The following is a 26,563-nucleotide window of genomic DNA, read 5'->3' on the forward strand; positions in this document are numbered from 1 at the left end:
TGCTTATGCTTGAATGCCGAGTGATCCGGATTCTACTCGAAGAAGCCCCCATCGCTGTCCTCGTCCTCTGCTTCTCTAGCCGCAGCTCTTGCCTCCCTTCTGTTGGCCGGTACAGCAAGTGGCGCATACGTCTTCTTGGGCGGCGCATCTTTCGTGGTCTTTGTCTTCGCAGTCTTGCTCTTCTTTGGCGGTGCGCCTGGTATCTCTTCTCTGCTCTTGCTGTTCCGCAGCGTTTCTAGTGTGCCTTCCTCCATAGCCTGCTCGACCATCTTCCACACCATAACGTCGCCCTTTGGCCCATCCGTCTCTTCGGCCTTGCTCTTCGCTTCGTCGCTGTCGTCGCTTTCGGCGTTTTTGGACTTTGTGTTCTTTGATTTAGGGTACAGTGACGAGTACGGCTTCATGAGGGGGTATGCTATGGCGTAGTTGACGTCGACCTCGGCGTTGTGTAGCTTCTTCTGTAACGTGCTCTTCTCCTCGTCGTCTTCGGCTGCTGCGAGCTCCTTCTTGAGTCTCTTGAGGATGCGGGTGGCTTTTTGACGGTCTAGAGCTGTCAGCATGCGCCAATCCAACGACAAGCACACTTGGACCCACCAAAAAACCTGACTTGGTGGTACTTCCCAATCATCTTCTTCCTGTATTCGCTCTCTCTTGCCCTCATAGTCTTCTCCTCCAGCTCGTGCTCGCATGCCTCCAACTCCCTCTCCCGTTCTATCCTCGAGCTCGCTGACATCTTGTGCTTGGGAACATTGTCCACGTGCGCGAGCAAGCGCTTCAGGTCGCGGATCCGGTTCTTGAGCGCATTGGCACTGGCGCCGTACTCTGAATCTTTGTCTTTGGCCGCATTCGGGCGCTTGTGTCTTGTTTTGCCGGCGTTGGGGAAGGCGCGTGGCTTCTTCGTGGTGGCAGGGTTCGCGGTCTCGAGGTCGGCAACCTCCTCGTGTTTGCGTTTTTGCGACATATCCATACGTGTTTCAGCGAGGTCTGTAGCGTTGTAGAAAAGTTCGGGCTGGTTGCTAGTAGGAAAGTTTTAGCGGGGCGGCACTTACCGTTCTTATCGATAGCGCGGAAAGAGCGACAGGGCTGATGTCACGCGTCGGTTGCATTCACCCTCGAACCTTCCGCGTCCCCACCCGCAGGTCTCTTGACTGGACGCGATTGAATTCAACCCAATGTCCTCGGATCGACGCCAGCACGATCTTTTGTGAATGAGGCTCGATGAGGCCACCCAGAGCTAGGACCGGGTACTTCCATTGCGGTGACACCTGGAGTCGGTGATCGATAAGATGGAAGCTGCGATCAGATGGTCGCCGCACTCCACTCGGGACCAGCCACGATTCTTGATCATCGATGTCGCCGGTAACCGGCTTCGACTGTGCGAGATCGAGAGCTTTGCTGGATCAAAGGTCAACTATCGACAAATCTTGATCCGCGATAAGCTTCCAAATTACACGGCCTTCGACTGGTCGAAGAAAGATGCCGACGTGGTCGCCATTGGCTCAGCATCTGGAGAAGCACACATTGTGCAACTGGACCCTACTAAGCCCGAGGGCGATTTCCTCCATGCTTTCCCCATCAGACACCAGAGGAAGTGCAACTCGATTGCCTTCAGTCACAAGAATCTCCTCGCTACTGGTCTGGACAGGGTGAGGAATGACGTCTGCTTGAACATCTATGATATGAACGATGCGCGGTTCACGAGCAAAGACGAGCCATACAAGAAGCTTGCAAGCTCAGAAGCCGTCTCTAGCATCAAGTTCTTCGCTGGTCAGCCGGACACACTTCTTGCAGGTGTCCAGAGGCAGTACGTCCGGATGTACGACCTTCGAGGTAGGTCCGGTGGCCGAGAGTAGTGATATGGCCGTTCAATGCTGACCGTGTCTAGACTCTGGCACACAGGGTATTGCCAACATACAGACCAAGCAAGTACACAACATCGCGATAGATCCACTTGACGAAAACTACTTCCTTTCAGCGGGGACTACGGGCGACCCTACTGTGACTGTATGGGACCAACGGATGGTAAAGCAGCGCAACGACAGTGTCGGTGCCGTCCTTGAGTTCAAGCCTATCGTCGATAACAGTCAGCCAGCAAGTATCTGGAGTCTGAGATACTCTGGTACTAAGCGGGGGACTTTCGGCGTCCTCGCGAATACAGGCGAGTTCAAGATCTTGGAGCTGGCCCAGCATTCGCACCGTCTGGAGACCCTCAAGTCAACGACTGACACCGCCATGGCCCGAGCCTGGTCTTCACCGCACTACACAAAGGTCTCGCACAATCTGCGCCACCCATGGCACAGCAAGGACTCTATCCAAAAGCAGAAGGACCGAGTGATGGCATACGACTTCATGGCCAACGGCAGTCCACTAGACGGGCAGTGCGCGTTAGCCCTGCACGCAAACAGGGAAGTGGAGGTGCTGAAGGTACCGCCGCCTGCGCCGCGTATCAACGTGAGCGCTCTTGAAGAGATATACAAGGACCGCACTACTATTGCTAGACCGAGGAGTCGTCATGCCACAGTAGCAGAAGAGCTTACCGAAATTCAGAACGAGGCCTTGAGCAGAAAGGGTGGCCTCGGTCCTGCAGATTTGTCTGGAGGCTTCGACAAGCTCAGCATGCGCGACCAACAAAGATCCAACACACAGATGCGCGAGGAAACCCTGAGACTGGCATATCCTGACGTCAAGGTACCACTCGCCGACTATCTCGCGTTCCTGCAAGGCTCAAAACGACGTTGCCAGGAAGGTTACTCTCTCGGGTGTGCGCAAAACAAGGTTATCGTAGCGAACGATCCTTGGCTCGCAGACGTGTGGGACTTTGTTGAGCGGATGGACACTCATGCGTGGGGCGATGGCATGGTTGGCAACGGCCTTGAACTCAACTACCTCGGTGTCGAATCCATCTGGGCCAACGACCTGGAGATGTATGATGACCGACGTATCGACCCAGATGCCAAGACAAGTCATGATATGTTCCGGGACGCCGTGAAGGAGATCGTGGAAGCCAAGGATTTCCCGCCATTCGAGGGGGTCGATACCTCTTTACCCGAGAATAGACAATTATGCTTAAGTCTGTGTGGATGGCCGCTCGACAAGAAGGGTGTACAAGATGGCTGCGAAAACCTGATAGCAGATGGCGAAGACCTGAAAGCTATTGTCCTTGCGGTATTCCAAGGCCACAAAGACATTGCGTTATCGCTACTACGCACCGCACTACAGCAGGGCAAGCTCCCTCTGGATCACATAGGGCTCGGTGCCGTCATCGCCTGCGCCTCCCCTTCGTCAGGAGTCCCCGCCGAGCAGCGCGAAGCCTGCGCCTGGATGGCCGACATGACCACGAATCCTTATCTCAAATCCCTCCTCACATACTTCATAACCGCCGACTGGACCGCCGTCGTAGACACCCCCTCCCTCGCGCTCCACGACCGCGTCGCCGTCGCCCTAAAATACCTGCCCGACAACTCCCTCTCGCAATTTCTCTCCATGACAACCACATCCCACATCCGCAGCGGCTCCATCTCCGGACTCCTGCTCACAGGTCTGACAACCCGCGCCCTCGACCTGCTCCAAGTGCACATCGCCGCGCACCCCTCTGAGCTACAAACCGCCGTGCTCCTGCTCTCACGCGCGTGTCCGCTATACATCCAGGACCAGCGATGGTACCTCTGGAAAGACATTTACCTCGAGCAGATGCAAGTCTGGCGCACCTTCCTGGAGCGGACGCGGTACACGAAGGAACACAACGCGCGCAGCGTGACGAGGGAGGGGAGTGCGAGGAATAAGCCTACACAGCCTAGTATCGCAATAAGGTGCGCGCAGTGCCAGCAGAACCTTGCGTTGAGGAAGGAGCCAAGGGGTGTGAAGAGTAGACTTGTGCCTGTTACTGGCGCGCCGTATCATGCGCAGCATTCGTCAAACCCCAAGTCTGCGCTCCTTCGTAACAAGCCGGGCGGAGGGAAGCACTCGACCTCGAGTCCGGCTCTCGCATGTCCGAACTGCGGTGCGCAGATGCCGAGGTGTGGGCTGTGTATGATGTGGCTGGGGAGTCCTGATCCTGCGAAGCCTGGGGGTGCAGAGACGCTAAAGGGCGAGGATTTGGAGAGCAGGCTGATGGTGTTTTGTATGAGCTGTACGCATGGGTTTCATGGCCATCATGCGCGGGATTGGTTTGCGAGGCATGCCATGTGTCCCGTGCCGGATTGTGGATGCATGTGTGGGCTACTGAAGTGAAGAGAGAACTTACACAACACGTTCATACGAATTGTACGAACGCTCGTGCTTTCGGCTTGCTATCCGCGCATTCAATTCGTCACGAGATAAGTGGAGTTCAGCAGACAGCTAATGTGTGCGCGGAAGAACGATACAAGACATCAGTCTGTGCGACTTTCCGAAGTGAGGTTCCCAACATCACGCTACCTGCTCTTATTGCGGACCTGTGGAAATGGACTGAAATCCACAGTACCCGTTGCTGAAGTAGAAATAGGTGTGCGTTTCGCCAAGTTGCAGCTGGAACACCAGGTTCGACTGGCGACAAAGTGTCAGCTTGCATCTGCAGGTAGTACTCAGATGTCGCTCCTTGTATTCTCCGCTTTTACGTCAAGATTGGCTTCATCAACATCCCTAGATGAGCCTGGATGAGTCAATGCCTTCTGCACGCAGGATTGTGATCTGTACTATCAAGACGTAGGATGCGGCGTTGGCGTTGATCTCAATGCCACCATGTGAAAAGGCATCAGGTTATGTCTAGTCCGAGATCGGCACGCGACCAGTTATGACAAGCTCATGTCACCTTCCTCCTGGGGTCCAGCAGTAGACCGGACACACACACTGATATTGTTAGCCACTGAATACGAGCACAGGATCGAGGGTTGTAGAGCTGTAGAGCAGCTGAAATATGGTCAACTTTTTTACTAAAAGACGTTTCGTAAGCCTTGCCGCTAGTAGCAAACACCATGAAAAACATACAAAGGGTATCGTATTTGGCCCATCACCCCCAGGGTCGAGCGTTCATGTCGCCCGTGAACAAATGCACTTCATGCCGCTAAGAGGATAAGGACCGTAAAGATGATAAGAACGCCACCATATATGCAAATGAAGAAATGTCGGAAAGACCAATACGCGTCGAGACACAACGCTGCCGAAGCACCATTTACGGCAGCCATGGCGACTAATCCTGACCCAACATCTCACTGTCGCCGAAGTCTTCGTCCTCATCTATCACCATACCATTAGCCTGGGCGGTGACGTTGAGGATGACATCGGGTTCCTCGCCATCTTCGTACATGGTTCCTTCGTTGTCGGAGAAGGAAGCCTGTCGGTTCTGGTGATCGTGGTCGGTGTTGAGGAATTGGCGGAGACGCTGGACACCTACGCCGCTGAAGACACAAAAGACGTCGCGTTGGTGTTCGTTGAACTCTGATTCGACGTTAGTGCTAGAGCCGTAAGTCGAGCATAATCGATGATCTTACCTGGTGGTGCCTCACGACAGTAAACAAGAAGATCGTCGCGAAGGAAGGCTTGCACGCCAGTCAAACTCAGGTGAGTGAGACGCGGGCAGTTATTCAAAAGGGCGTGAATGCCTTGGAGAGTGAGGTTGGTGCAGTAACTCAGATGGACCCTCTCCAGGACACTAGCCTGAATTGGTCCACTAGAGCCCATCTGCTTCGGTTTGGCCAAGGCCAGTATACTGCGGTCGGTGATTGCTGCGCACTTCACCAAGCCTATCCGCTTAAGTTTCGGAAGCGAAGCCAGTTGCGTGACAGAAACATCGGTGAGATTCGTACAACATGCCAGATCGATGTACCGGATCCTGTTGCACAGCTTTACCAACTGCACAACGCCTGTGTCGGTAATTCGCGAGCAGTGTCCCAGGTGGATGTAGTGCAGGTTCTTGCCCAGGCGAGTGATGGCCATCACCGCTCTGTCCGTGATGTGGCGGCATTTGGCAAGAACCAAGTTACGTAACCTCGGTGCTGCGGCCACGATCCTCTGAACGCCGTAATCTTGCAGCTCGCCGCAATCTGTCAGATCCAGAATACGTAAACTCTCGTAACTGGCCTCGGCAGGGAGACGAAGGAACGCCTGATCCGTGATCTTCCAGCAGTGTGCCAATCGTAACTCGCGCAGATGGGGTCCCTCCGTTATGAGAGTGGTGATCGAGTCGTCTTCGAGATTCTTGCAATCGTGGAGGTCGATTTCGAGGATATAGCGGCAGTGCAGTGCAAACGCTATGATGCATTTGTCGCTTAGCTGTGAGCACCCGTTCAGTTTGAGCCTCTTGAGGTGCTTGCAGCTCTTTGCTACCGCCTCAAGCGACTGATCTGTGATCTTCTTGCAGTTTGTGATGTTCAACCCTTGCAGCCGGACTGCATTCTTCGCCAGAGCGTACATGGTCTGATCGCTAATGGACTCCACGCTCGTGACATCCAGGGCCAAGAGGCTTCGGTTGTCCTCCAACACGGCCACGAGACTCAGATCTGAGAGCTTCGTGCAGTTCGTGAGAGTCAATCGCTCTATGCGCTTGCAGGTGTGTAGTGACGCGAGTGTGCCGTCGCTGACCTCGCTTCCCAGGGCCGATAAGTTGAGACGCTTGATCAGACTGCTGTAGTCGAAAAAGCTATCTGCGGTATTGATCGTCTTGATCACGCTCTTAACGCTTGGCCACTTATTGGTCGACGGTCTGTGCCACAGCAGCCCAACAGCGTTTCTCGACCAGTCTTTCGACACCAACATGCAGTTCTTGAGGTCGGCAGGGGAGGCAAGCCTTGCGAATACGGCGATCATGAGCTCGGCCGGTAGTCGTGAAACAGGCGAGACGCGGTTCTGCTCCTCGATGGCCCGCCGGCGGGCATCGTCGTCGGAGTCAGGAGAAACGGAGGGCGCCAGAGACGACAGCGAGTCGTTTGACTGCAGCATGATCGAGTCTTTGTCATCGTCGTAGCCGCGCTCGGGCGATGTGGATGCGGAGGTGTCGGAACGGGACCTGCTTTCGTCTCTGTTCTGCCTGCGGGAGCGCGCCATTTTGGAGTCCTCTAGGATCTATTGTAGTTGAGATGGAAGGGGTGCCGTACACGTGGTCTCGTCCGGCGTGGAATGGTAGCGTGGGTCGAACCAGAGGGTGAACGCGGGCTGTGATGGATAGAGGTTGGTTCCAAGGCTGGGGTTAGCCGTGGCAGACGATGCGGCAGTTCCAGGGTTCACTAGGCAAGCGACCAACCCGGCTTACTTGCAAACAACGGCGCGGCTGCTTGTGACGCAAGAACATAAACAGTTGAACAGAGAGCGAAGGGAGGGGCAGTGACCAAGGGACGCGCTCTTGCACGGGCGAGGAGGGGACGGTAGGGCTGAAGGACGCTCGCTAGTGCTAGGACGCGGGACGGCGCTTCATGCGGCAGTACAACAAGACGGTGCAACGATGAGATGGGGGGGGGGGGGAGATGAATGGATGGCAGTTGCGCTTTCTCGAGAGATGCGAGGGGTAGCAGGGAGGGAAGGAGTAACAATATACAAATAGGGCTGGTAAGCAGTGCTCTGTTGTCTTCCTGGCCGTGACCGCTCTGCAGGCGCAACCCTGTCATCATTAACCGCTTGGTGGCTGCTGTTTGGGATGCAAAACCAACGAGCCCCCACAAACTCGTACACTTTCTATCGAACTGCGATCTGCACATATCATCCTGCTTTGTGAAAGCATCCGTATGCGCAGCGTCGGTAGCAGGGCCTCTTCACCACTGACATCAGACGTCGTATACCAATCTGCAGAGGCCGCGCACGCATCACCGCCGCCCGCGATCTTCGTATTGGCCAAGTTCCATTGCTATGGTGTTGTGGTTGCACAAGATCTAGCTCGACGCGGGGCTGTAGATCATTTATAGATCTCAAGGCCAGCTTCGCCAGCTCCAGAGGCAGTCTCTGCTTAGGTGCATCTGGAAGGCAGGTTGCCTTTGGATACTTGCACGTGAGAACTATTGTTGGCGAATGATACACTGTTCACAGCCTTGTCGACCAGCTAAGACACGGCTACAGAGCGAAGTTTGAATAGACAGCAAGGGTATCAAGAAAGAAAGCCCCTTTGCCTAACTAAACTATCCGAGATTTCTCTAAGAAATGTGAGCAAATTTTCAGTGTCCTCCGCTCGACCTCCTGACAACCTCGGGCGGCTGGTAGACCGCTATCTCGAAAAGTCGGTATAACCAGTACGGGAGACACGGCCAAGCACACACACTAAAGCTGTCGAAGCCAACGGTAGCCGCTGTTAGAGGTACAGTGGCATTTTATAGCCAAGTCACCTAGATACTTCGTATGCTAGGCAGACATTTTGTTCTGCCTCGACTCTGCTGCGAACGAACCGTCTCAAGAGGACGGAGCCAATCGGAGAAGCGCGTTGCCCAGAGTTTGGCGCCACACTGCGGACATCAGCCACAGAACGATGAATGGTAGCTACACTCGAGCGGCATCCAAACCATATGCCATGTATGTGGAATTTCCGATGATGTTGATTTCAGATATCACTCCATACAAACCAAGTGCAGGTAGATCCGTCTCCTGAAATTCATGTTGTGACGTTGTAAGGCGGCTTTGCTTGTGACCACCTACGGCACCGTGTGAACATAGATCCTGGGCATGATCACCTCGACCTGAACACGACACAACCCGCATGCTCATTGTACCTGAGGCCTGACTGCTGCATTTTCTACTCCCTTCCATGCACCGTCTATAGAACGCCCGCTGTTCCTGCATCGCAGCAGGCTCCCACACCGCCCAGCATGTCCTCCGCTCGCTATGCCCCCTCCACCGCCCATTCGATGCCCCAGCAGGCCGCATACTGCGCTCCAGCCCCTGTTGCTGTGTCCAATGCTCCGCCAGGCACCTTTGCGCCCGGGACGAAAGTCCAAGTCGGCAGCCATCGGGTTACCATTGAGAAGTATCTCTCCGAGGGTGGTTTCGCTCATGTCTACCTGGTCCGCGTACCCAAGGCCGATGGGCACACACCAGAGATTGCCGTCTTGAAGCGAGTGGCCTGCGCAGATAAGGAGGCGCTGGCCAACATGCGGACGGAGGTAGAGACTATGAAGAAGCTGAAGGGGCACCACAAGATCGTCACCTACTTCGACTCGCATGCCTCGCAACTGAAGGGTGAAGGCTACGAGGTCTTCCTGCTCATGGAGTTCTGTTCTGGCGGAGGGCTGATCGACTTTATGAACACTCGACTGCAACACCGTCTTACGGAGCCTGAGATCCTGCACATCTTCTCTGATGTTGCCGAGGGTGTTGCGACGATGCACTACCTCAAGCCGCCGCTACTCCACCGAGACTTGAAAGTTGAGAACGTCCTGATCACGAACGTTGGAGGCAACAAGATATACAAGCTGTGCGATTTTGGCTCTACTGCGCCTCCGCGGCCTGCTGCTACCACAGCCGCAGAGGGAAGGCTGATCGAGGACGACGTACAACGACACACGACCTTGCAGTACCGAAGCCCAGAAATGATCGACGTATATCGCAAACAACCAATAGACGAGAAGAGTGACATTTGGGCATTGGGAGTGTTGCTGTACAAGCTGTGTTACTACACAACACCGTTCGAAGAAGTGGGGCAGATGGCCATCTTGAACGCAAGCTTCAAGTATCCACACTACCCCCCATTTTCGGACAGGATAAAGAAGCTGATAGGTAAGGACTGAGCGTCGCGGGCAAGAACATAGTCTGACCTTGAGCAGGGTGGATGCTGCGCGAAAGCCCACAGCAACGACCCAACATCTACCAAGTGGTGGCCGAAACGTGTGCTATGCGGCACCGAGAATGCCCAATCAAAGACGTATGTATTGCAGCATTGTGGATAAACTGCTCACTGACTCTCATAAGATCTACTCTGGCCGAACACAATCTGAAGCTCGACGGAACCAGCAGCTGCCGCCCACGGAACCTCAAGTATCCTCTCCACCAACAGTCATTGGTATCCAGAAAGTTGCACCTGTACAAAAGGTGCAGCACATCCCAGATATCACACCAATGAGAAGAGGGCGGCCTACTGCACCCACGCAGCAACCTCCAGCAGCGAAGCCCAGTCCGTCTCCAATGAGAGGAACAGCTTCAGACCCATTTGCCGCACTGGATAGCCAAGACGTCCAGGTCCGACGCGCGGCTGCTGATGAGCTCGCATCGCGCTTCCCTTCTCTGGACGAATTCTCTTTGCTCCATGACCGTGGTCAGAAGTTCGAGTTCGGTCAATCTCCAACATCCGGTGACCCGCTGAACAAGCGTGTGACTGAGGCCCTTGCTGACGAAGCGTTTGCTCTTCCACCTGCCTCCAAAGTTGGTTCGGCACCTGCAACCAAGCCATCATCAAAGGCACCCTCCGCCACTGTTTCAAGAACTGCGTCCATCAAGAAACCGAAGCCTTATGAGGGCAGCGAGAGCCCTCGCACGTCGGCTTCAGCGATACAACAGCCAGTACCAAAACGCAGTGGAATGATTTCCACTGGCGTGCAAACATCGCCTGCGCCATCTCCTGCGCCTTCACCATACCCGGATGTTAACAAGCGACCTATCTGGAAAGTTCCCCTATCCGGTCATCACAACCGGACACAAAGTCAACCACGAACGTTTGAGAAGGCACAGGGTAGCCCATCGCTGAAGCCCTCAGAGTTTGCGTTGCCTGCAAGACCATCCTTGGACTCACGGTCGAGGTCTCACATGTCGAATCTAAGCATCCCTAAGTCGCCTGCATCATCTCGACCGTCCTTGGAGGGCTCACGTCCATCTCAACTGGACATCGGATATACGATCGATCGCTCCAGATCCGCGAATTCGAATGCTCGACCAGCGAGCATGCACGTGGAGTCAAACCTTGATTTCCTCAGGGAGCGAGAGTCGGCCCCGGGTCGCAATTTCGATGCGCCTTCGCTGATACGTCGCACTACATCCAATGCCATTGACGATTCTGACGCAGATTCTGATGCCAGGAATGTTCGATCCAGTGTGGACTTCCTCCGCCAAATCGAAGGAGACCCAAATCAGAAGCACAAGCATCGCCGCAGTAGCTCGCAGTCCAAACATGCACGACTTGGCAGTCTGTCATCAATCACAAGCAACACGAAGAACATCGTCAAGGGCAGGTTTGGAGACGCGTTCCGCCGCTTCGAGACGAACAACAAGACTCCCGAGCAAGAGCGCGCAGAGCCAATTATGTCACCAGTGGAACCACACCACGACTACGCATCGAATCACCGTGATCTAACACCCATTGCTGGGTCCGTCGCTTCCATAGCTCCAACCGAGGATGATCGTGGGCCGATCGATGAGACACAAGACCTGCCGCCTGAGGTGCGTAGAGAGCTGGAAAGGCGCAGGCTCAGCGAGGAAGAGCGGCGAGTCGAGGCCGCTGCAGCCGAGTACAAGCAACGAGTCGCTTCGCAAGCACAAGGCAAGCCGCGGGCCCCTTCGAAGGCATCAACGATTCAAAATCGCGTCAAGAACCTCCTCAACGAAAGCAGCAAGCCAGCACCGGTCAATCGCACTGCAGCAGGCTACGGCAAGTACACAGATACCGGGAAACCGCTGCCTGTCAGACCGGAAGACCAGAACGGCATGCGCCCACCACCTGTAGCGCGTAAACCCGTTGCTGTTGGTGGACAGCAAGACCTTGCCTACACGAAACCTTCTAGTCGGCCAAACCTGCCACCGCCAGTGCCATCGTCATCAGCACCACCAGCGATCAACCTGCGCGCCCCCTCTGGCCCACCACCTCGCGCACCCAAACCAAAAGCTCTGCAGACAGGCGGATCGGCGAATCCACCGTCTGCGCAAGGGTCACCTACCAAGCCTGCTTCAATACGGAGCGTCAATGTGAGGGACAAACCACTTCCAGTTATTGCGGGCGATGTAGCAGGTGGAGATGAATGGGATGTAGATGCGTTTAGTAAGCGTTATCCGAGTTTGAGTGGACTGGAGATGGTAGAGACGGAAATCCCAAGGCGCAACGTCAGGGATGTGTAGGTTATGATAAGCTCAAAAGGGACCGACTATCGTTATGAGGTCTCACTGTTGGCTATTAGCGATCTATGATCTCATGTCGTATTTGGATGCTCAAGACGATTTGCACATTTGCTGTAGAGAGAGGACGTCTTGTATACTGTCCTGTCGTACCCTAATGCAAAAGACGGTATGCATGCCGGCGAAATCGTTATGTCCCTCCACGTGAATGCAATGCTTGCTTGAATTCGATCCACCAGTCCCGATTGAAGGCGAGCGACTGATCATGATTCGTCACTAGCGCCCAATGCAGCACATTGATTAGCCGACGCGAGAATCGCGTCGCGTGCGCGCTCGGACGCGTCTGCGTTCCTTCCTTTTCCGCCCAACCCCACAGCTCATAAACACTTTAGCTGTCCCTCCTCGGCGTGTGCATCTTCATCATCACAGCATATTCCTCTTCAGCCATTGTCTACCATATCTCAGTACCGTATTACTTGTAATAATATCATCCACAATGGCTATCGCACCTGGTCAGCTCCCGGCTGAGCTCCTCAACCTTCTCGCGCTCCACTCGTCCTTCCTTACCGCGCTGTCACTGCACTACGCGCACAATGGCACCTCCACGCCCGCCGACCTCAGAGATCTTACAGCGTCTGTCACACTGGTCTGGAGACAACGCAAAGTCACCTACGACGACATTCGACTCATCATGGGTGTCCTCAATTACGGTCCCGATGGCTCGAACAACCCCTACCACCTCTCGGACTACGGTCGCGGCAAGATTGTTCTCGAGATCAGAGAGAACAGTCCGATGCTTGGTGGGATGACAGGCGTCAACGAGCAGGCATTGACGGACATGTTCAAGGAGGGTCTGGACAGCTTGTGGTCGCAATGGTGCATCTCGCAGAAGATGGCTACTCGCCCAGTCGCAACACCAAGGAGAGGACGAGGCCGACCGAAGAAGGCCGATACCAAGCAAGTGCTTCTGGAGGCCTTCCTCGACGACACCTCCATGTCCAAGTTCCTCGCTCAGCTCCCCCTCGTCGACATCGAAACCTGCGCTTCGCTCAACGCCATCGCACCGCTGCGAGAAAAAGGGCGCAAGAGAATGAGGGAGTTCAAAGAGAGCGTACAGCAAGGCCGCACACAAAAGAAGAGGCAGGTTTCCGGCAAGGAGGATGACCCAACCGTTTCTCAGACGACGGCAGCGCAGCCTGCACAAGCCAAAATCACCCCGTTCGCAGCAGTCCGCAAGACCAACCTCCTCGACCGCATTCTCGCCAAGCAGGAAGCAGCAAAATGCGGATCCACTGCCCCGACTGCCGCCGAGCTTCAACGAAGAGCTGCCCTCCAGCGATCCGAAGAAGTTCTCGGTATATTGGCACTCCTTTGCGCTAGCCGTCCAGGAATGCGCGTTTCTTTCTCCACCACGACGGTTTTGCAGCAACTACAGGGCTCGATTCGATCGCCTATCTCGAAGGAGGAGGCGCTGAAGTGCATTGAGGTTATCTCACACGAGGTTGCGCCAGGCTATGTTTCTATGGTCAACATGGGCGCTATTTCTAGCGTTGTCGTTATGCCTGCGATGAGGCCTTTGGATGTAAAGAGCCGTCTCATTGCACTCGGTGCATAGTTTGGATATTGTTGTTTGATATCGTCAGTGTTTTGTTTTGGAGCATACTGCATAGCCGGCCATTGTTTATTATTGATCAGCGTTCGGGCGCGTTGACACTGCGATTGCATATCCGCATTTCAGCACTAGCATAGTAATTCTAGCGTTCTTCTTCCACACTTGATTCGTTTTCCTCACTTCCCATTCTTGCTCTTGCATAATGTTCTCGACTCTGCCCTGTCTCAGCTGAGCGGCACCCAACGTCTTCGTGCGACAGGTGACAGCTGCGACATGTCAGAGAAGGACTGCAACGCTGCACGAACAATCCTTTAATCAATCTCGAACCAACCCACGCGGCTATAGATTTTTCAATTCTAAATTGTTGCTTGCAGGCAGGCGATCAGCGCAGATCATGTTCACAAACGATAGGATTGGTGTGGGTACGTTGCCGTCCTTCATGGAAAAGAACAACATATAAAGGCTCTGCGCATCCTCACTCTTCAGCTTTAGGATATCGGTCCTGACCGGCAGTCCCAAACATGACAGCGGAAAACGACTTCGCCGAGGGCCCAACACATGTCATAACCACGTTCGATAGCTCCTAGCGCTGCTGGGCATCACGCCGTTGCGCGTCTTCCCCTTCACCGTCTGTTCCGACCCTGTGATCTCAAGATCTCGGCCTCGATCGAGTAAAAGTATATATAGTAGTCTAGTCCCATAGACTCAGCCGGCGTGCGCTCGCTACAACATTCTCATTTCCTTACTTCAACCTACACTCTCCTTAATCCGAAGCTGGCCCTTCGTTAATATTCGACCTTGCTCTGATACCCATTCCCATTCTACTCAGAACAACATCCTTAATCATCTCGTCAAGATGAAAACCACAACGACCGTCGTCGTCCTCCTCTCCGCTCTCATCTCAACTACACTCGCAACACCCCTCACACCCCTCCAGTCCCGCTACACCCACATCCAGCTCGTCCAGCGCGCATGTAAGCCACCCCACATCTCACCCCTCCTATCAACCCTTACTAATTTCCAAGTAGCAAGTTCGAACTCAACGGCGCCATCTACGACGGCGGTTGGAAGCACCCTGACTATCCAAGAGGGCGACACGCTGTCATCTATTGCTGCAGCTGCGGGTGTAGGAATTTGTGATCTTGCGAAGACGAACAATATCAAAGATCTGAATGTCATTGAGGCGGGTGCGACGCTCAAGATCCCCGCTAAGACGGGGAAGAAGGATGATACCAGCTGTATGAAGATGGCGTAAGGAGAACATGGGAAGGAGAACGGTGAAGGAAAGAAGAAGGCTAAGGGAGGAGAAAGTAATCAGTGAAATGCAAATATCAGCCCGGCCAACTACACCACTAGCCAATAACCAGGCCTCAGAGATCTCACATCAACTACTCAACATCTCTCAGAGTGCACGAGCTCTGCACAAGGATCAACAGCTGCTCTTTCAGTCAGAATCTCTTTCACAAAGCACCTATACAGTGCTTAGCAAGGCAGGCAAGGCTATTGCTGAACCCGACACCAGAGCAGCTGCATTTGCAGCTGAAAATCAACGACTTCAATATTAACCAGATAGCACAAGGGTCATGTAATCAAGAAAGCAAGTTCAAGTTAACCCAAATGAGCAACTCAGCAATATTGAGAGTGTTAAGGCTGTGATTGATTGTGCATCAGCTCTACAGGCTCAGCAGGCAAGCACTTCAGCTGAACAAGAAGCTCGAAAAGTAGCAGCAGCAGTACTTACTCTCAACTCTATATGTACTGAGTGGTAAGTTATACTCTGTCACGGGTATATACTGTTCAGCTCCCAGTACCTGCTATCTACGTACTGTACCTTTTTGGTCAGTGTAGCGCAGCGGAGCTGAGCTGTATGCCTCACATAATCGTTGTTGTTGGCAATAATTGTGACCCAATAGTGTGTGGCTGCTTTGGGTGGGATGCACGGGAACCCTATGTGCACGTAAAGTATACGGATGAACTTACTGATCCTGACGCAAAATGAAAGCAGAAAGACCAGATGTGATCCTACCTAATCAGGAAACTTCTAGGGGCCGTTGATTGCAGTAAATATATAGTCGAGCACAATTGCGCACAGTTGAGGGTAGTTCAGGACAGTCGAGGACAGTTGAGGCATCTGTTTTTGGCCATAGTATTTCAGCAGGTTTCGTGTCCTACGTTCTGTGTCTGAGAACGAGCCTTCAGCGATGCCCTGTCAAGGGCTCGTTCCTGGTGTTTGGGATGCAGCAATGCAGCGATGTTGTCGGATAAAGGGAGATTGCAGAGCCGTTGTGGTTACCCAAAGCGGAAATGTTTCGTGCAGTGTCGATGACGGATGAAGTTCGTCCGCCAATGCCCCGCCCGCGGCGATACTTCCTTCGCCATCAACAACACGGCAAACTTGCAGCCACCATTGCAACGACTTTGTTGATCCAGTTCATCTTGCCGCGTGTTTTCGATACCTCATGCTAAGTTGAATCCCTCAGGTGCTCCATTTGTAAGCTCGGTGAGTCGGTACATCATCTTCGCTGCGCAGGCTTGAGCTGTGCATCATTCACATCGACAGCCCACTGCTCACCCATACCGCCGCTTATAGCACTGAACGGCCTCTCCGCCCGCCTGTTTGAGCACGATGATTGAGGCGACTGTTTCGCAGCCACACCCAGTGCGGCGTTGTGCGGCGCATGTTCACACCATGAACTCTCCCGAGTCTAGCTTCGGTGGAAACCAGCTCAGCCCGGAAGGGAGCATCCAAACACCATCTATTTCAAGCGGTGAGATCCCGGACGTTATGCGGCTCCTGGTAAGTCATCATTGGGCGAGCAACTTGCACGCGCAATTGTAAGCGATGCGGCGGTGGCAGGTGAACGCCATTCGCTAGCATCCGTGTAATTTCTAGGATTACCGTCGCACCGCCTCAGCCTTACGTGCGAGGGAAGTCTTGGCCGGCTGACAGCTGCATCTCAGCCATGGTGCTTTCAGCTGCCATATGGCGGAGGTTCCGAAAATCTGCTCACCGTTGTCGACTTCGCTCTTCCACATTCAATAGTACCGCTCCCTTTCGCAAAGCTAATTTCTTGAAACATATTAATCGACAACACCATGCGGTATTGAGAAATCCCTTCCTAATCACCGTCACGAATTGGAGCCATGGATCGCTCAAACCCCTCACCTCCCTTAATGTCACCCTTAGGATCACCCGAAATTCGAATATCACGACCAGAGTACGCCTCAATACCGCAGCGCACAAGCGACGATGAAACGTACGACTCAAGGACAGACAGGCGCTCGAGGTTCGAGGAGGCTATCGAGCCGGGCCTTGGTATCCAGATGAGGCCATTCGCATCACCCACGTCACCAGGAAAGTCATATAGCCAACAATCGACACCTAAAGCTGGCATGTTCTCATCCTTCTCACCAACAGCACTACGACCACTGTATCAGAGGACGCCCGACACTCTGTACTCCTTCGGATCTGGTATCTCGCGTGCACGAACAGATCCCATGACGGAACGACTTATCGCTCACAGGGCGACACAGTCTGCAAAATGGAAGGTGCACTGGCGGACGCCCTCGACTATGGTGTTTGCATTTGTTGCTGGCATCCTACTCGCTCTCGCACAGCACTTTTGGTACAGGTTTTTGCATCATCGACCTACATACGATGAAGACCAGAAGTTTCGTTGGGTCTTGTACGGACGCGTGCTGGCCTACTTATCCAAAGTAGCCTTTGGTGGATGTGTCGTACTTGTCTTTCGCCAACGCATCTGGAGAACGTTTCGGAAGCGAGCATTGTCTGTGCTATCGATTGATCAGCTTTTTGGCGCTACGGATGATCCATCGCTCTTCGCCAATTGGGAAATAGTCTCGAATGCGCCGATGGCTGTAGCCATCGCTACTGTTTTCTGGTTGATACCGCTTGCAACTATCATCTTCTCGCCCGGTGCGCTAACTTTTGGCGACTATCTGGACACAAACGCCATCAATCGGAGCGTTCCTCATATCAACTTTATGCAGGAGACAACCAAGGATTGGCGGCACCCAATACCGTACAACGCCATCGACGACGAACTACTACCGAAGGGTGGAAACAAGAGATCACTCATGTACTACAATACGACCGACAAGTCTCAGGATCCCACCACTCCCAACTGGTTTGACTATTACGATCAACCTTCTGCTGAGCTCAGGCGGGTTGCTTTGCTGTTTGGGTACAATCTAATGAACCACTCAACGCACAGACTAGGTGCACGACAGTACGTCTGTGGGAAACCTCAGGCAGGGGGGCCATACAATTGCACCTTCACACAGAGTTTTATCGCTCCAGCTTACAAGTGTGACCTGGCTGCAGATGGTATCGGCGATAACAGTAGGCTAGCTGAACTTGGTGCTCCTTTCAATACATCATCACTATTGCCCGAGGGCCGCAACATTTATCAGGCCGAAGTAAAGCTCGGCGACTACAAACAGCCCCAGATGGAGAACTTTCAGAAAGGTCCAGGAGGCCTCCCGGTGGGCGAGGCTCCAGCTGATCTCGGAGTTTTCAAAGCAGAGCCGGTGCTATGGATTGGATACTCGATCAACTCAACGGAACGACTGCCCTCGGATTCGCCTTTTAGTAAGAACTGGACACATCGTTATGACCCACGAATCATCCGATGTGTCATGAATGAAGCCAAATACACAGTGAGATGGAACTTCACCGGGTCGTTCTTCATGGAGATGACAACGCTCGACTTTCTGGGCCCGGTTCTAGACACCACCTTCACACGGAACGAGAATGGAACGCTCAATTATGCAGCGGACCCAGTGCCAGCTGAGAACTTCATCAGACCTCTTCCTGACGTCGGATTGTACAAGAAGATAGCAGCTTACCACGCTATGGGCGAAGTGCTCCGCGGTTTCCTCGGCGGCCATGTCGAATTGGAACCTCCCCTGCCTGGTCCTTCATACGCGGTCGTGTCCTCAGATGTGACTAAGACCCGCTTGGTTGACGTCGAGAGTCTACCAAAGAAGGATTTTGGCAAGGTTTTGGAAGGCTTCTTCGCCGACTTGGTGCTTTCGCTGTACTCCGCGCCAGAAATGCTTGTCGTTGAGGATCAGGATGTAGAGCTTACTCGCACGCAGTGGCAGTCGTCGTTCGTTTATGTACCGAAACGGCTATGGATGTGCTATGCGCCTGTCATTTTTGTGACACTTATCATTCTACTATTCGGAGTCTTCACGATCTGGGAAGATGGGACAACCTTCTCCACTGGCTTCTCTCGTATACTAGTCACCACTCGAAATACGACATTGGACGACATCAGCCGCGGCGCTTGTCTGGGTAACGATCCCTTCCCTATGGAGCTCATGCATACGCGATTGAAGTTCGGAGTCTTGAGCGAAGGTAGCGAGAATGAGTCCATGGGCACAGAAGGCTTCCAACATTGCGCATTTGGAGTGGCGTCAGAAGTCGCGCCGATCAGGCGAGGCGTACCGTATGCAGGCCTCAGGCGGCGGATTCAAGGTCTAAAAGTTATTGAGGAAGAAGCCAAAACTTGAGGCTCCGGTCTATTTCAGTATTAATAGCGAATCCACTTTAATATTCCTCTTGACAAACCTCTGCTTTTCTCCAAAGCCCTGAAATAAACTGACTAACAAATCCCAATAACCCCATTGACAGGCACATCAATACTCGTCGTATAACTCGCCGCATCACTCAAAAGATACACATACGCGCCACCCAGCTCCTCCACCTCGGCCAACCTTGGAATACCCCCGTAGTACTTCAGCTGCTGCTCCCAGTCCGGCTGCTGCTCCACCCAGTACGTCATCGCCGTCTTCACCAACCCAGGCGAAACGGAGTTCACACGGATCCCGTATTGTGCCCATTCCATGGCGAGCGTGTGCGTCATGTTTTTCACACCGGCTTTGGAGGCGCCGTAGGGCGCTGAGGGGACGCGCTGGGAGTTGTTAGTTGGGTAGTTCTTAGGGGACGGGAAGAAGCGGGGAGGAGAGAGAGGTGAGGAAGTACCTTGTTAGGACGATGTGAAGCCATCGATGCAGTGAAAACAACCGAGCCCTTTACACCCTGCTTGATGAACGCCCTCGCCGCGCATCGAGCGGTGTAAAAAGAGCCATACAGGTTTACACCCCACAGCTGATCAATCTCCTCAGTCGTAAAATCCAAAGCGGGCTTGTGCTTTGTACGACCTGCGTTAGCGACCATGCCGTGGAGACCGCCTGCTTCTTCCAGAATTTTATCGACGGCTGCTTGGATGGACTCTTCTTTCGTGACGTCGGCTTGGATGGCGAAGATTTGGCCGGGGTATTTCGCAGAGATGGCGGCGAATTCGTCGCCTGTAGAGCCGATGTCGATGGAGTAGATTTTTGAGGCGCCATTGGCGAGGCAGCAGTCTGCTATGCCGAGTCCGATGCCTGGAAGTTGTCAGGGTTGCTCTTGTTCAGGTGAGACTTCAAAGAAAATGGCAGGCGTATGACTGTGAGGGCTATATAGGAGGAACATTGAATCTGCAAACAAGTGCATACCTCTGTTTGCGCCTGTGATGGCGATAATCTTGTCTTTCAGCTGGACCGTCTTGACTGGCCCTGACTCGGGCACTGCGTTCATCTTGGCTGCTGCTGATGTCATGTTACAGAAATTATGACTGAGTTTACGGTTATGCTTGGAGGTCAATAGGGCCTTGCTAGAATTATGGTGTTGGGTAGTGCGAAGCGTAGGCAATAGAAGCTGTCGAAGATACAGGACTTTGTGTCTGCTTCTGGTCATCTTTATGCTTTCGTGAACTCTCCACACCCCACATCTTTCCCCATGGTGCACACCATATTGGACAGCTGTGGTTCACAATGTGTCGTGACGAGCTTTGCGATGCATGGCGGCCTCGTGGCCGTGTGCCTCGAGACGGTGCACATTTGCCGGGTGCCGAGACCGATTTTACCTTATCAGCAGTCAGACAACCAAAGCAATATACGACAGCTACACTCCTCTATTGGTCACATTTGTGTCTATTATATGTCGCTTGCGCGCCATTTTCCATATACGGATTCTACAAAGACGTCTAGTTAAACACAACAGTCTTGGCACCGTTCAAAAAGACACGCTTCTCGCTCCACCACTTAACGGCAGCAGCAAGCACCTGGCTCTCAACGTTGCTGCCCTCAACAACCAACTCGTTCGGGCTCAGCGCGTGGTCGACACGCGCAATACGCTGCTCAATGATCGGGCCCTCATCCAAATCTGCAGTCACAAAGTGCGCAGTCGCACCAATGATCTTCACACCACGCTCATACGCCTGATGGTAAGGCTTCGCGCCCTTGAAAGACGGCAAGAAAGAGTGGTGAATGTTGATGATCTTGCCAGACATCTCGGTGCACAGGCGAGGAGACAGGACCTGCATGTATCTCGCCAGAACGACCAGGTCGATGTTGTGCTGCTTGATGAGCTCCAGAATCTGGCTCTCCTGCTGCACCTTGGTGTCCTTGGTTACGGGGAGGTGGTGGAACTCGATTCCGTGGGACTCAGCCATGTCTTTGAATTCAGGGTGGTTTGAGACGATGACTGGGACTTCAATCTTTAACTGTCCGGACTTGACGCGGAAGAGGAGGTCGTTCAGACAATGCCCGATCTTCGATACCATGATCAGGACCTTGGGCTTGGTGTCTACGGAGCGGATGTCGTAGGTCATGCTCATTTCCTTTGCGAGATCTGTCATTGACTTTTGCAGAGCGGAGAGCTCAGTCGCGTGACCAAAGTGCACGCGCATGAAGAAATTCTTCGAAGCCGGGTCGGAGAATTGCTGCAGGTCGAGAATGGTGAGGTTCTCCTTCGCAAGCAGGCCCGTGACAGCGTACACGATACCTGCCTTATCCGGGCAGGACAACGTAAGGAAGTGATCGGAGCCGGCCATTTTCTTGGATGTTGAGATCCCTTCTGGTTCGCGAGAGCCGAGTTTCTGGAGTCCTACGGGCGATGTTGAGATCTGGCGGCGAGCGAATTGTGATGACTGTTGCGGCACTGAAATTTTATGAACGGTGTTTTGCCGGTTCCGGAAAGCTTGGAGCGGTGCTTGCGCTTGTCGACCCACGATCGAGAGCGATGATGTAGAGAAGCTTCTTGTGCTGATGCGTACTGAGCGTGTAATCATGTCTAACGAGATATAACTGCGATTGAGACGCGGCACGTGTTCTTCTGGGCTTTTTGTGAGAGGAATTTGAGGTTTCTGTTTTCGGCGGCCGAGATCGGCCGTCCAATCAGAGTCTAGCCTTTCCGCTTATGCAGACGCGATTCACTCTCACCAGCCTCGCGATGACATTTACACTCCTACTCATAAATCACATACGCCTGTCGAATGGTCCACAACTATGCGGCACGAGCCATCTCGTACAGTTCAGACAAGCTACCGGCAGTGTCCGCTTTGGCTTCTCGAGTGGCGTAAGCGACTGCAGATGAATATCTCGCTGGAGTCTGGAATCCCGACCTCCTTCGTAATTTACTATGGTACCGCTGCGTACGATATCGCTTTAGAGCTCGTGAGGCGGCAGGTCCCTGGAAGATCGATCAGCAAAGACCTGAGAAGTACCTCGCACCGTCGTGGAATTTTAGACAATCTACGCATCGCTGCATTTGCTCCCATCTCTGGACTTGATACACGCGGCTGGTGGTCCCAGGCAGAAACAAATTCGGTGAGGTCAAGTCTGGGTCTCTCACACTTCTCTCGCCCCTCCTGACTTTTGAAGAACACCCTTCTGTGTTCTATACATCAAGAGAGTGAAGAGGCAGCAGGACAAACGACTCTTTGGACAGTCCAGACCTAGAAGACTCTGATGTGACGACCAAATCGTGCTTCGACTATCCTAATGCAACTAGAAAAGAGTGGCGGCTTCGTATACCTATAGCTTATAAAGACTTGGCGGAGAGACGAGAAAGTCCCGATGACTGATGATTGGATCCGGAAGGGACATCAGACGCGCCGTGGTTAGAAGTACACGGCATCCTCATCGTGAAAAAGCATGGTGACTAGAAGTTGTATACGCGAGTCGGCTGCTTCGCGGTTGGCACTGTAAAGCTGGACGATTTCCTCAATATCTTGCGAAATGTATGGATCCAAGAAACTCGAATCATTACCAACGGATGAAGATGAGGAAGAGTAGAAAGAGCTCGTCTTACCGCCGCACCAGAAATAAAGGACCCTTGGATGACGAAGAACGTGTGTGCATCGAGGCAGGTGGGTATTATGCTGATGGTGAAGAAGATGACGAGTTGCCGAACGAGTTTTTCCGCAACGTGCTTCACACCACAACACCCACAACTATCAAACACTACAGCCCTCGCCCCACAGTTGCTCTCGCACAAAGTATGACGTTCCTGCACAACAAGACCTTAGAACTCAAGAGCGGTGGCAGTAAGGCTGCAGCTTTTGAGCAATTGTGATTCGGGCGAACACCCTATCTTTGCTGTGCGAAACACAAAGAGCATTCGAAAGGTCTGATTGAGGCTGCGGATGTCATTCGTCTGAAGCAAAGTGATTTCAAGTAGTGGGAGGTCAAGAGCCAGAAGCATCTGCTCAGGCTTGCATGGTTTTTGAATGAGCTGAGGCGGATTACTGTGGAGAAGACGAGCAAGGGAGCGGCGGTGCTGGTCATGACGGAGAAGAGCGCTCCACTGCAGATCCATGAAGCGAAGAGCTCTCACGGTGCCTTGCCGAAGGAGATCATTGACCGGTTCTGGGAATAAAGCCCTGATATGACCTATCTTTCGTTTGTATTGTATTGCATTCAATTTGGCAGGACTATGCTCCTAAAATAACCATGGATGAGCGTTCTCGATTAGCATCCGAAGCCTTTTCAATTCACTGATTCTCATATATCCGTCCATGTTGTCAGATTGCGGCACTTTCTCTGAGTAGTGGACGCAGTACATGCCTGCTTGTGTTGCTGGCACAATGTCTCTTTCCCAACTGTCGCCAGTCATGATCATGTCTTTCGGCTCGAGCTTCAAATGCTCCAGCACCTTGGCAAACAATCCGTTGGTTTTCGCCACCCTCAGTTTGTTCGTGGTAGCCAGATAGTCAATGTAAGGCGTCAGGCCTAGTGCTTCAACCGTTCGTTCCTGCGCGTCCTGGGGTCCTTCCGTGATGATCGCGATCTTGTGGCCATAGCGCTTGAGCGTCTGTAGAAGGTCCAACACACCCGCCTTTAACTCCAGGCTATCTTCCAAGACCTCCTCATAATGGTCTAGAAGAACTGGCATCTGTCCGTCGTTCAGCTTGATATCAAAATTTCGCACGAGTTGCTGGAATCGATCTTCGCGATACTGATGTGAAGTTTTGCCATCAACGAATGCTGATGCTGTTCCCTGTGCGAGTATACGCCTGTACTCTGCTTCTAAATCTTCCAGAGCGTTTCCACTTTGTTCGTGGAGGACTCGTAGCACTGCTTTGACGGCGGTCCCAGACGCTTTGCGAAAACTGTGCAGGGTGTCATCTAAGTCGAATGCATACCACCTCGCCTTGCGCAGCCGAGTCAGCATAGCTTGGTCGCTTCCGCTTTCTGATTCAAGCTTGAGGAAGCCTTCCATTTTCGCGAGTTTCGAGTGTTGAATCAATGAGGTGTGTTGGTAGTAGAGGACTTCCTGAAAGGTGGGGCATCCTGAGTCATCATTTGGCCGAGCATGCACACCCTCCTTCAGCCTCCTCATGCATCGATCCAAAGGGTCGTGAAAGTCACACGGCCAACTCGCAGATAAATAACCTCGAAGAACAGAGTGAAAGAAGCATGACTCGCAATGCGCGGGGAAGCGCCACCTACGCACGCACTAAATCTCCGCCCTTCAATTCTTCCGCATCCCATGCGGAAAAGCTTCGGCATTGCACTCACGATAGCCTGTAGACGCAGAATACCTGCTTGAAGTAGTTTGGACGGAATGCCTGTCGGTTTACGATGTACCGAAACCTGGTGATCAGTTCGCTTCACGCGAGACGTTTTCCGGCGGGACTACTTAACGTAGGCCTATCCCAGCAGGATCGGAGATGTAGTCGCGAGAGTCAACATGAAAACTAACGTCCTTGTTGCGGGCTTCGCCGCCCAAGTAGTCGCGACTGCAATTGGCAACAGGAAGACAGTTCTGACGGCAGGCAAGTGCAATCCAGCAAGCGGTAGCAATGGTAGCTAACGATGCTTTAGAAGCACAAAGTCTGTTCGATCATTCCATGTTCGTACAAGATAACCGATATGATGCGTCCTACAACTACATAGCGTACAGCGACAAAGGGTCATGGTCTGTTCGGTTCACGGCCTGGTACCTGGCGGGTCTGCTGCATCGAAACGAAGGAGATGATCTTGAACACGCAAAGGCTGCAATTGAGAATATTATTTCCGTCCAAATGACGAGCGACTTCGATGCTGCCTGGTATGGGACCTACAAGCTGTCGCCTGACCAGCCTGATCCAACGCCGAACTCGACTTTGTACCCACCCAAGGTTAGGGTTAACCAAAGAATGATCTAGTAATAGCTAAACCTTTTTAGATTTACGACACTTATGACCCAAATTGGCGCGAGTTCGTCGGTACCCAGTTGATCCAGGTCGTCGAAGAGTTTGGCCATCTCATCGGCTCTGATCTGGTCTCTCGAATCGAAGACTCCCTCGAAATCGCCGCAGTAGGCGGCATGCGCCGCAACGGTACCTTTCCTCAAGATGATAACCTCACGCTGGGCTACAGCAACCCTGGGATGATGCGTGCTCTGTTAGTAGGCTGGATCGGCGCTCGCCGGAACAATTCGACGTTTATTGACTTTGCGAACGACCAAGGCACGAAACTACTGCAACTCTTCCAGCTCAACGGTGCAAACATCCTGTCAGAATATAATGCGCCGACATACTACGGCATCGATTCGTGGGCACTAGGTGCGCAGCTGAAGTACGGACCAAAAGATCAGACATTCACCACCAACGCGAAGATCATCCTCGAGGAACTCTGGCGCGATCTTGAGGAGCACTACAACGGTTACCTCGGCCAGATGGTAGGACCTTACGACCGTGCCTACACACGAGACATAGTGCAGCACTCATCAATCGTCTCGATGTTCTTCTGGGGTATGTTTGGCCACCAGTACGGTCCCCAACCACCAAAACTCGAGAGCGACCTACTCTTCGACATCGCTCAGGGCGCAGCCATTGCTCTCATAATCGACACTGTCAAGTCCATCATCCCGGCAGATGTTGAAGAGAAGCTGAAGGGCACATTCACCGGTTCACCTCGCCACCTTAACAAAACCATCTACGACGACCTTGAGGGCAAACACTCGCGCATCGCAACATCATGGATGAGCCGCGAACTCATGATCGGAGGGCAGAAACTAGATGAGCAGATAAACAGGGGCGATCAGTTTGTGCCTGCTATTGTGCATTGGGCTGGTGATCAGAGCCATAAGCCGTTTCCGCTGAGCACGTTCTTCTCTCTGTATCCAAGTGCTAGCAGTATCCATGCTGTTGCGGAGCCGAACAGATTGACGGTGAGCTATCCGAACGGAACGCAAGAGGGAAGTGATATCTTCACGTTTGCGTTGAGCAATGTGCCGCCGAGCTGGACATTGGGAGGGCATACGATCACCGGGTTGGATGGAGAGCTGCCGTGTGTGGAAATCAAAGTTGATGCGGCGGGATTAGAGGCTCAGCCTGTGACGTATGGGAAGGCGTTGAGAAACCATTTGTTCTATAACATCTCATATGTCGTACCTGAGGATTTTGAGGGGACGCCCAAAGTAGTGCTTGACATCGAGTACACTCGTTGAACGATCGTCAAGAGAACAGAGACGACACAGGAGTTACTAACTGTACCAACTGAGTTTGCTTGCACCATATACTGCACACATCTAAACCTGTCTACGTTCTCGTCTTGTATGCTCCGACCAACAAGGCAGAAAACCATAATATCCAGAACGCCCAAGTCTGATTCCTTTGCTTG

The 26,563-nt window shown here is 53.0% G+C and overlaps 12 protein-coding genes across 12 annotated transcripts; 6 read left to right on the top strand and 6 right to left on the bottom strand.

Annotated features, from left to right (window-relative positions):
• Positions 1–32: 32 nt before the first annotated feature.
• Positions 33–961, bottom strand: BU25DRAFT_431037 (uncharacterized protein; the record flags this gene model as incomplete). Its single annotated transcript, XM_033708637.1, has 2 exons — positions 33–544; positions 595–961. The coding sequence occupies 2 exons, from the start codon at positions 959–961 to the stop codon at positions 33–35; spliced, it is 879 nt and encodes a 292-aa protein (XP_033562430.1).
• Positions 962–1,133: 172 nt separating this feature from the next.
• Positions 1,134–4,547, top strand: BU25DRAFT_391877 (uncharacterized protein). Its single transcript, XM_033704631.1, has 2 exons — positions 1,134–1,830; positions 1,886–4,547. The coding sequence occupies exons 1-2, from the start codon at positions 1,287–1,289 to the stop codon at positions 4,228–4,230; spliced, it is 2,889 nt and encodes a 962-aa protein (XP_033562431.1). The 5' UTR covers positions 1,134–1,286; the 3' UTR covers positions 4,231–4,547.
• A 173-nt stretch (positions 4,548–4,720) lies between these two features.
• Positions 4,721–7,417, bottom strand: BU25DRAFT_410337 (RNI-like protein). The gene is made up of 2 exons (XM_033706258.1): positions 5,469–7,417; positions 4,721–5,415 (listed from the first exon to the last, which is right to left on the bottom strand). The coding sequence occupies exons 1-2, from the start codon at positions 7,018–7,020 to the stop codon at positions 5,168–5,170; spliced, it is 1,800 nt and encodes a 599-aa protein (XP_033562432.1). The 5' UTR covers positions 7,021–7,417; the 3' UTR covers positions 4,721–5,167.
• On the bottom strand, positions 7,110–7,816 carry BU25DRAFT_42640 (uncharacterized protein). Its single transcript, XM_033708415.1, has one exon. It carries the CDS (start codon positions 7,665–7,667, stop codon positions 7,200–7,202), a length of 468 nt encoding a protein of 155 aa, XP_033562433.1. The 5' UTR covers positions 7,668–7,816; the 3' UTR covers positions 7,110–7,199.
• An 832-nt stretch (positions 7,817–8,648) lies between these two features.
• Positions 8,649–12,157, top strand: BU25DRAFT_448192 (uncharacterized protein). The gene is made up of 3 exons (XM_033709590.1): positions 8,649–9,669; positions 9,717–9,814; positions 9,862–12,157. The coding sequence occupies exons 1-3, from the start codon at positions 8,763–8,765 to the stop codon at positions 11,992–11,994; spliced, it is 3,138 nt and encodes a 1,045-aa protein (XP_033562434.1). The 5' UTR covers positions 8,649–8,762; the 3' UTR covers positions 11,995–12,157.
• Positions 12,158–12,394: 237 nt separating this feature from the next.
• On the top strand, positions 12,395–13,735 carry BU25DRAFT_410339 (uncharacterized protein). Its single transcript, XM_033706259.1, has one exon. It carries the CDS (start codon positions 12,488–12,490, stop codon positions 13,604–13,606), a length of 1,119 nt encoding a protein of 372 aa, XP_033562435.1. The 5' UTR covers positions 12,395–12,487; the 3' UTR covers positions 13,607–13,735.
• A 636-nt stretch (positions 13,736–14,371) lies between these two features.
• BU25DRAFT_490864 (carbohydrate-binding module family 50 protein) lies at positions 14,372–14,858 on the top strand (the record flags this gene model as incomplete). Its single annotated transcript, XM_033711518.1, has 2 exons — positions 14,372–14,577; positions 14,632–14,858. Exons 1-2 carry the CDS (start codon positions 14,460–14,462, stop codon positions 14,856–14,858), a joined length of 345 nt encoding a protein of 114 aa, XP_033562436.1. The 5' UTR covers positions 14,372–14,459.
• A 1,741-nt stretch (positions 14,859–16,599) lies between these two features.
• On the top strand, positions 16,600–19,189 carry BU25DRAFT_410341 (uncharacterized protein). The gene has a single exon (XM_033706260.1). The coding sequence runs from the start codon at positions 16,748–16,750 to the stop codon at positions 19,139–19,141; it is 2,394 nt and encodes a 797-aa protein (XP_033562437.1). The 5' UTR covers positions 16,600–16,747; the 3' UTR covers positions 19,142–19,189.
• A 44-nt stretch (positions 19,190–19,233) lies between these two features.
• BU25DRAFT_458089 (NAD(P)-binding protein) lies at positions 19,234–20,210 on the bottom strand (the record flags this gene model as incomplete). The annotated part of the gene is made up of 3 exons (XM_033710171.1): positions 19,234–19,542; positions 19,614–20,017; positions 20,129–20,210. The coding sequence occupies 3 exons, from the start codon at positions 20,208–20,210 to the stop codon at positions 19,234–19,236; spliced, it is 795 nt and encodes a 264-aa protein (XP_033562438.1).
• A 448-nt stretch (positions 20,211–20,658) lies between these two features.
• Positions 20,659–21,507, bottom strand: BU25DRAFT_340214 (formyltetrahydrofolate deformylase hydrolase; the record flags this gene model as incomplete). The annotated part of the gene is made up of 1 exon (XM_033702802.1): positions 20,659–21,507. One exon carries the CDS (start codon positions 21,505–21,507, stop codon positions 20,659–20,661), a length of 849 nt encoding a protein of 282 aa, XP_033562439.1.
• A 1,840-nt stretch (positions 21,508–23,347) lies between these two features.
• Positions 23,348–24,192, bottom strand: BU25DRAFT_410344 (HAD-like protein). Its single transcript, XM_033706261.1, has one exon. It carries the CDS (start codon positions 24,174–24,176, stop codon positions 23,397–23,399), a length of 780 nt encoding a protein of 259 aa, XP_033562440.1. The 5' UTR covers positions 24,177–24,192; the 3' UTR covers positions 23,348–23,396.
• A 124-nt stretch (positions 24,193–24,316) lies between these two features.
• Positions 24,317–26,402, top strand: BU25DRAFT_391900 (uncharacterized protein). Its single transcript, XM_033704632.1, has 3 exons — positions 24,317–24,732; positions 24,782–25,077; positions 25,125–26,402. Exons 1-3 carry the CDS (start codon positions 24,648–24,650, stop codon positions 26,388–26,390), a joined length of 1,647 nt encoding a protein of 548 aa, XP_033562441.1. The 5' UTR covers positions 24,317–24,647; the 3' UTR covers positions 26,391–26,402.
• Positions 26,403–26,563: the final 161 nt, after the last annotated feature.

This window comes from Macroventuria anomochaeta, assembly GCF_010093625.1.
Source record: "Macroventuria anomochaeta strain CBS 525.71 unplaced genomic scaffold BU25scaffold_14, whole genome shotgun sequence".
Classification (NCBI taxonomy): domain Eukaryota; kingdom Fungi; phylum Ascomycota; class Dothideomycetes; order Pleosporales; family Didymellaceae; genus Macroventuria; species Macroventuria anomochaeta.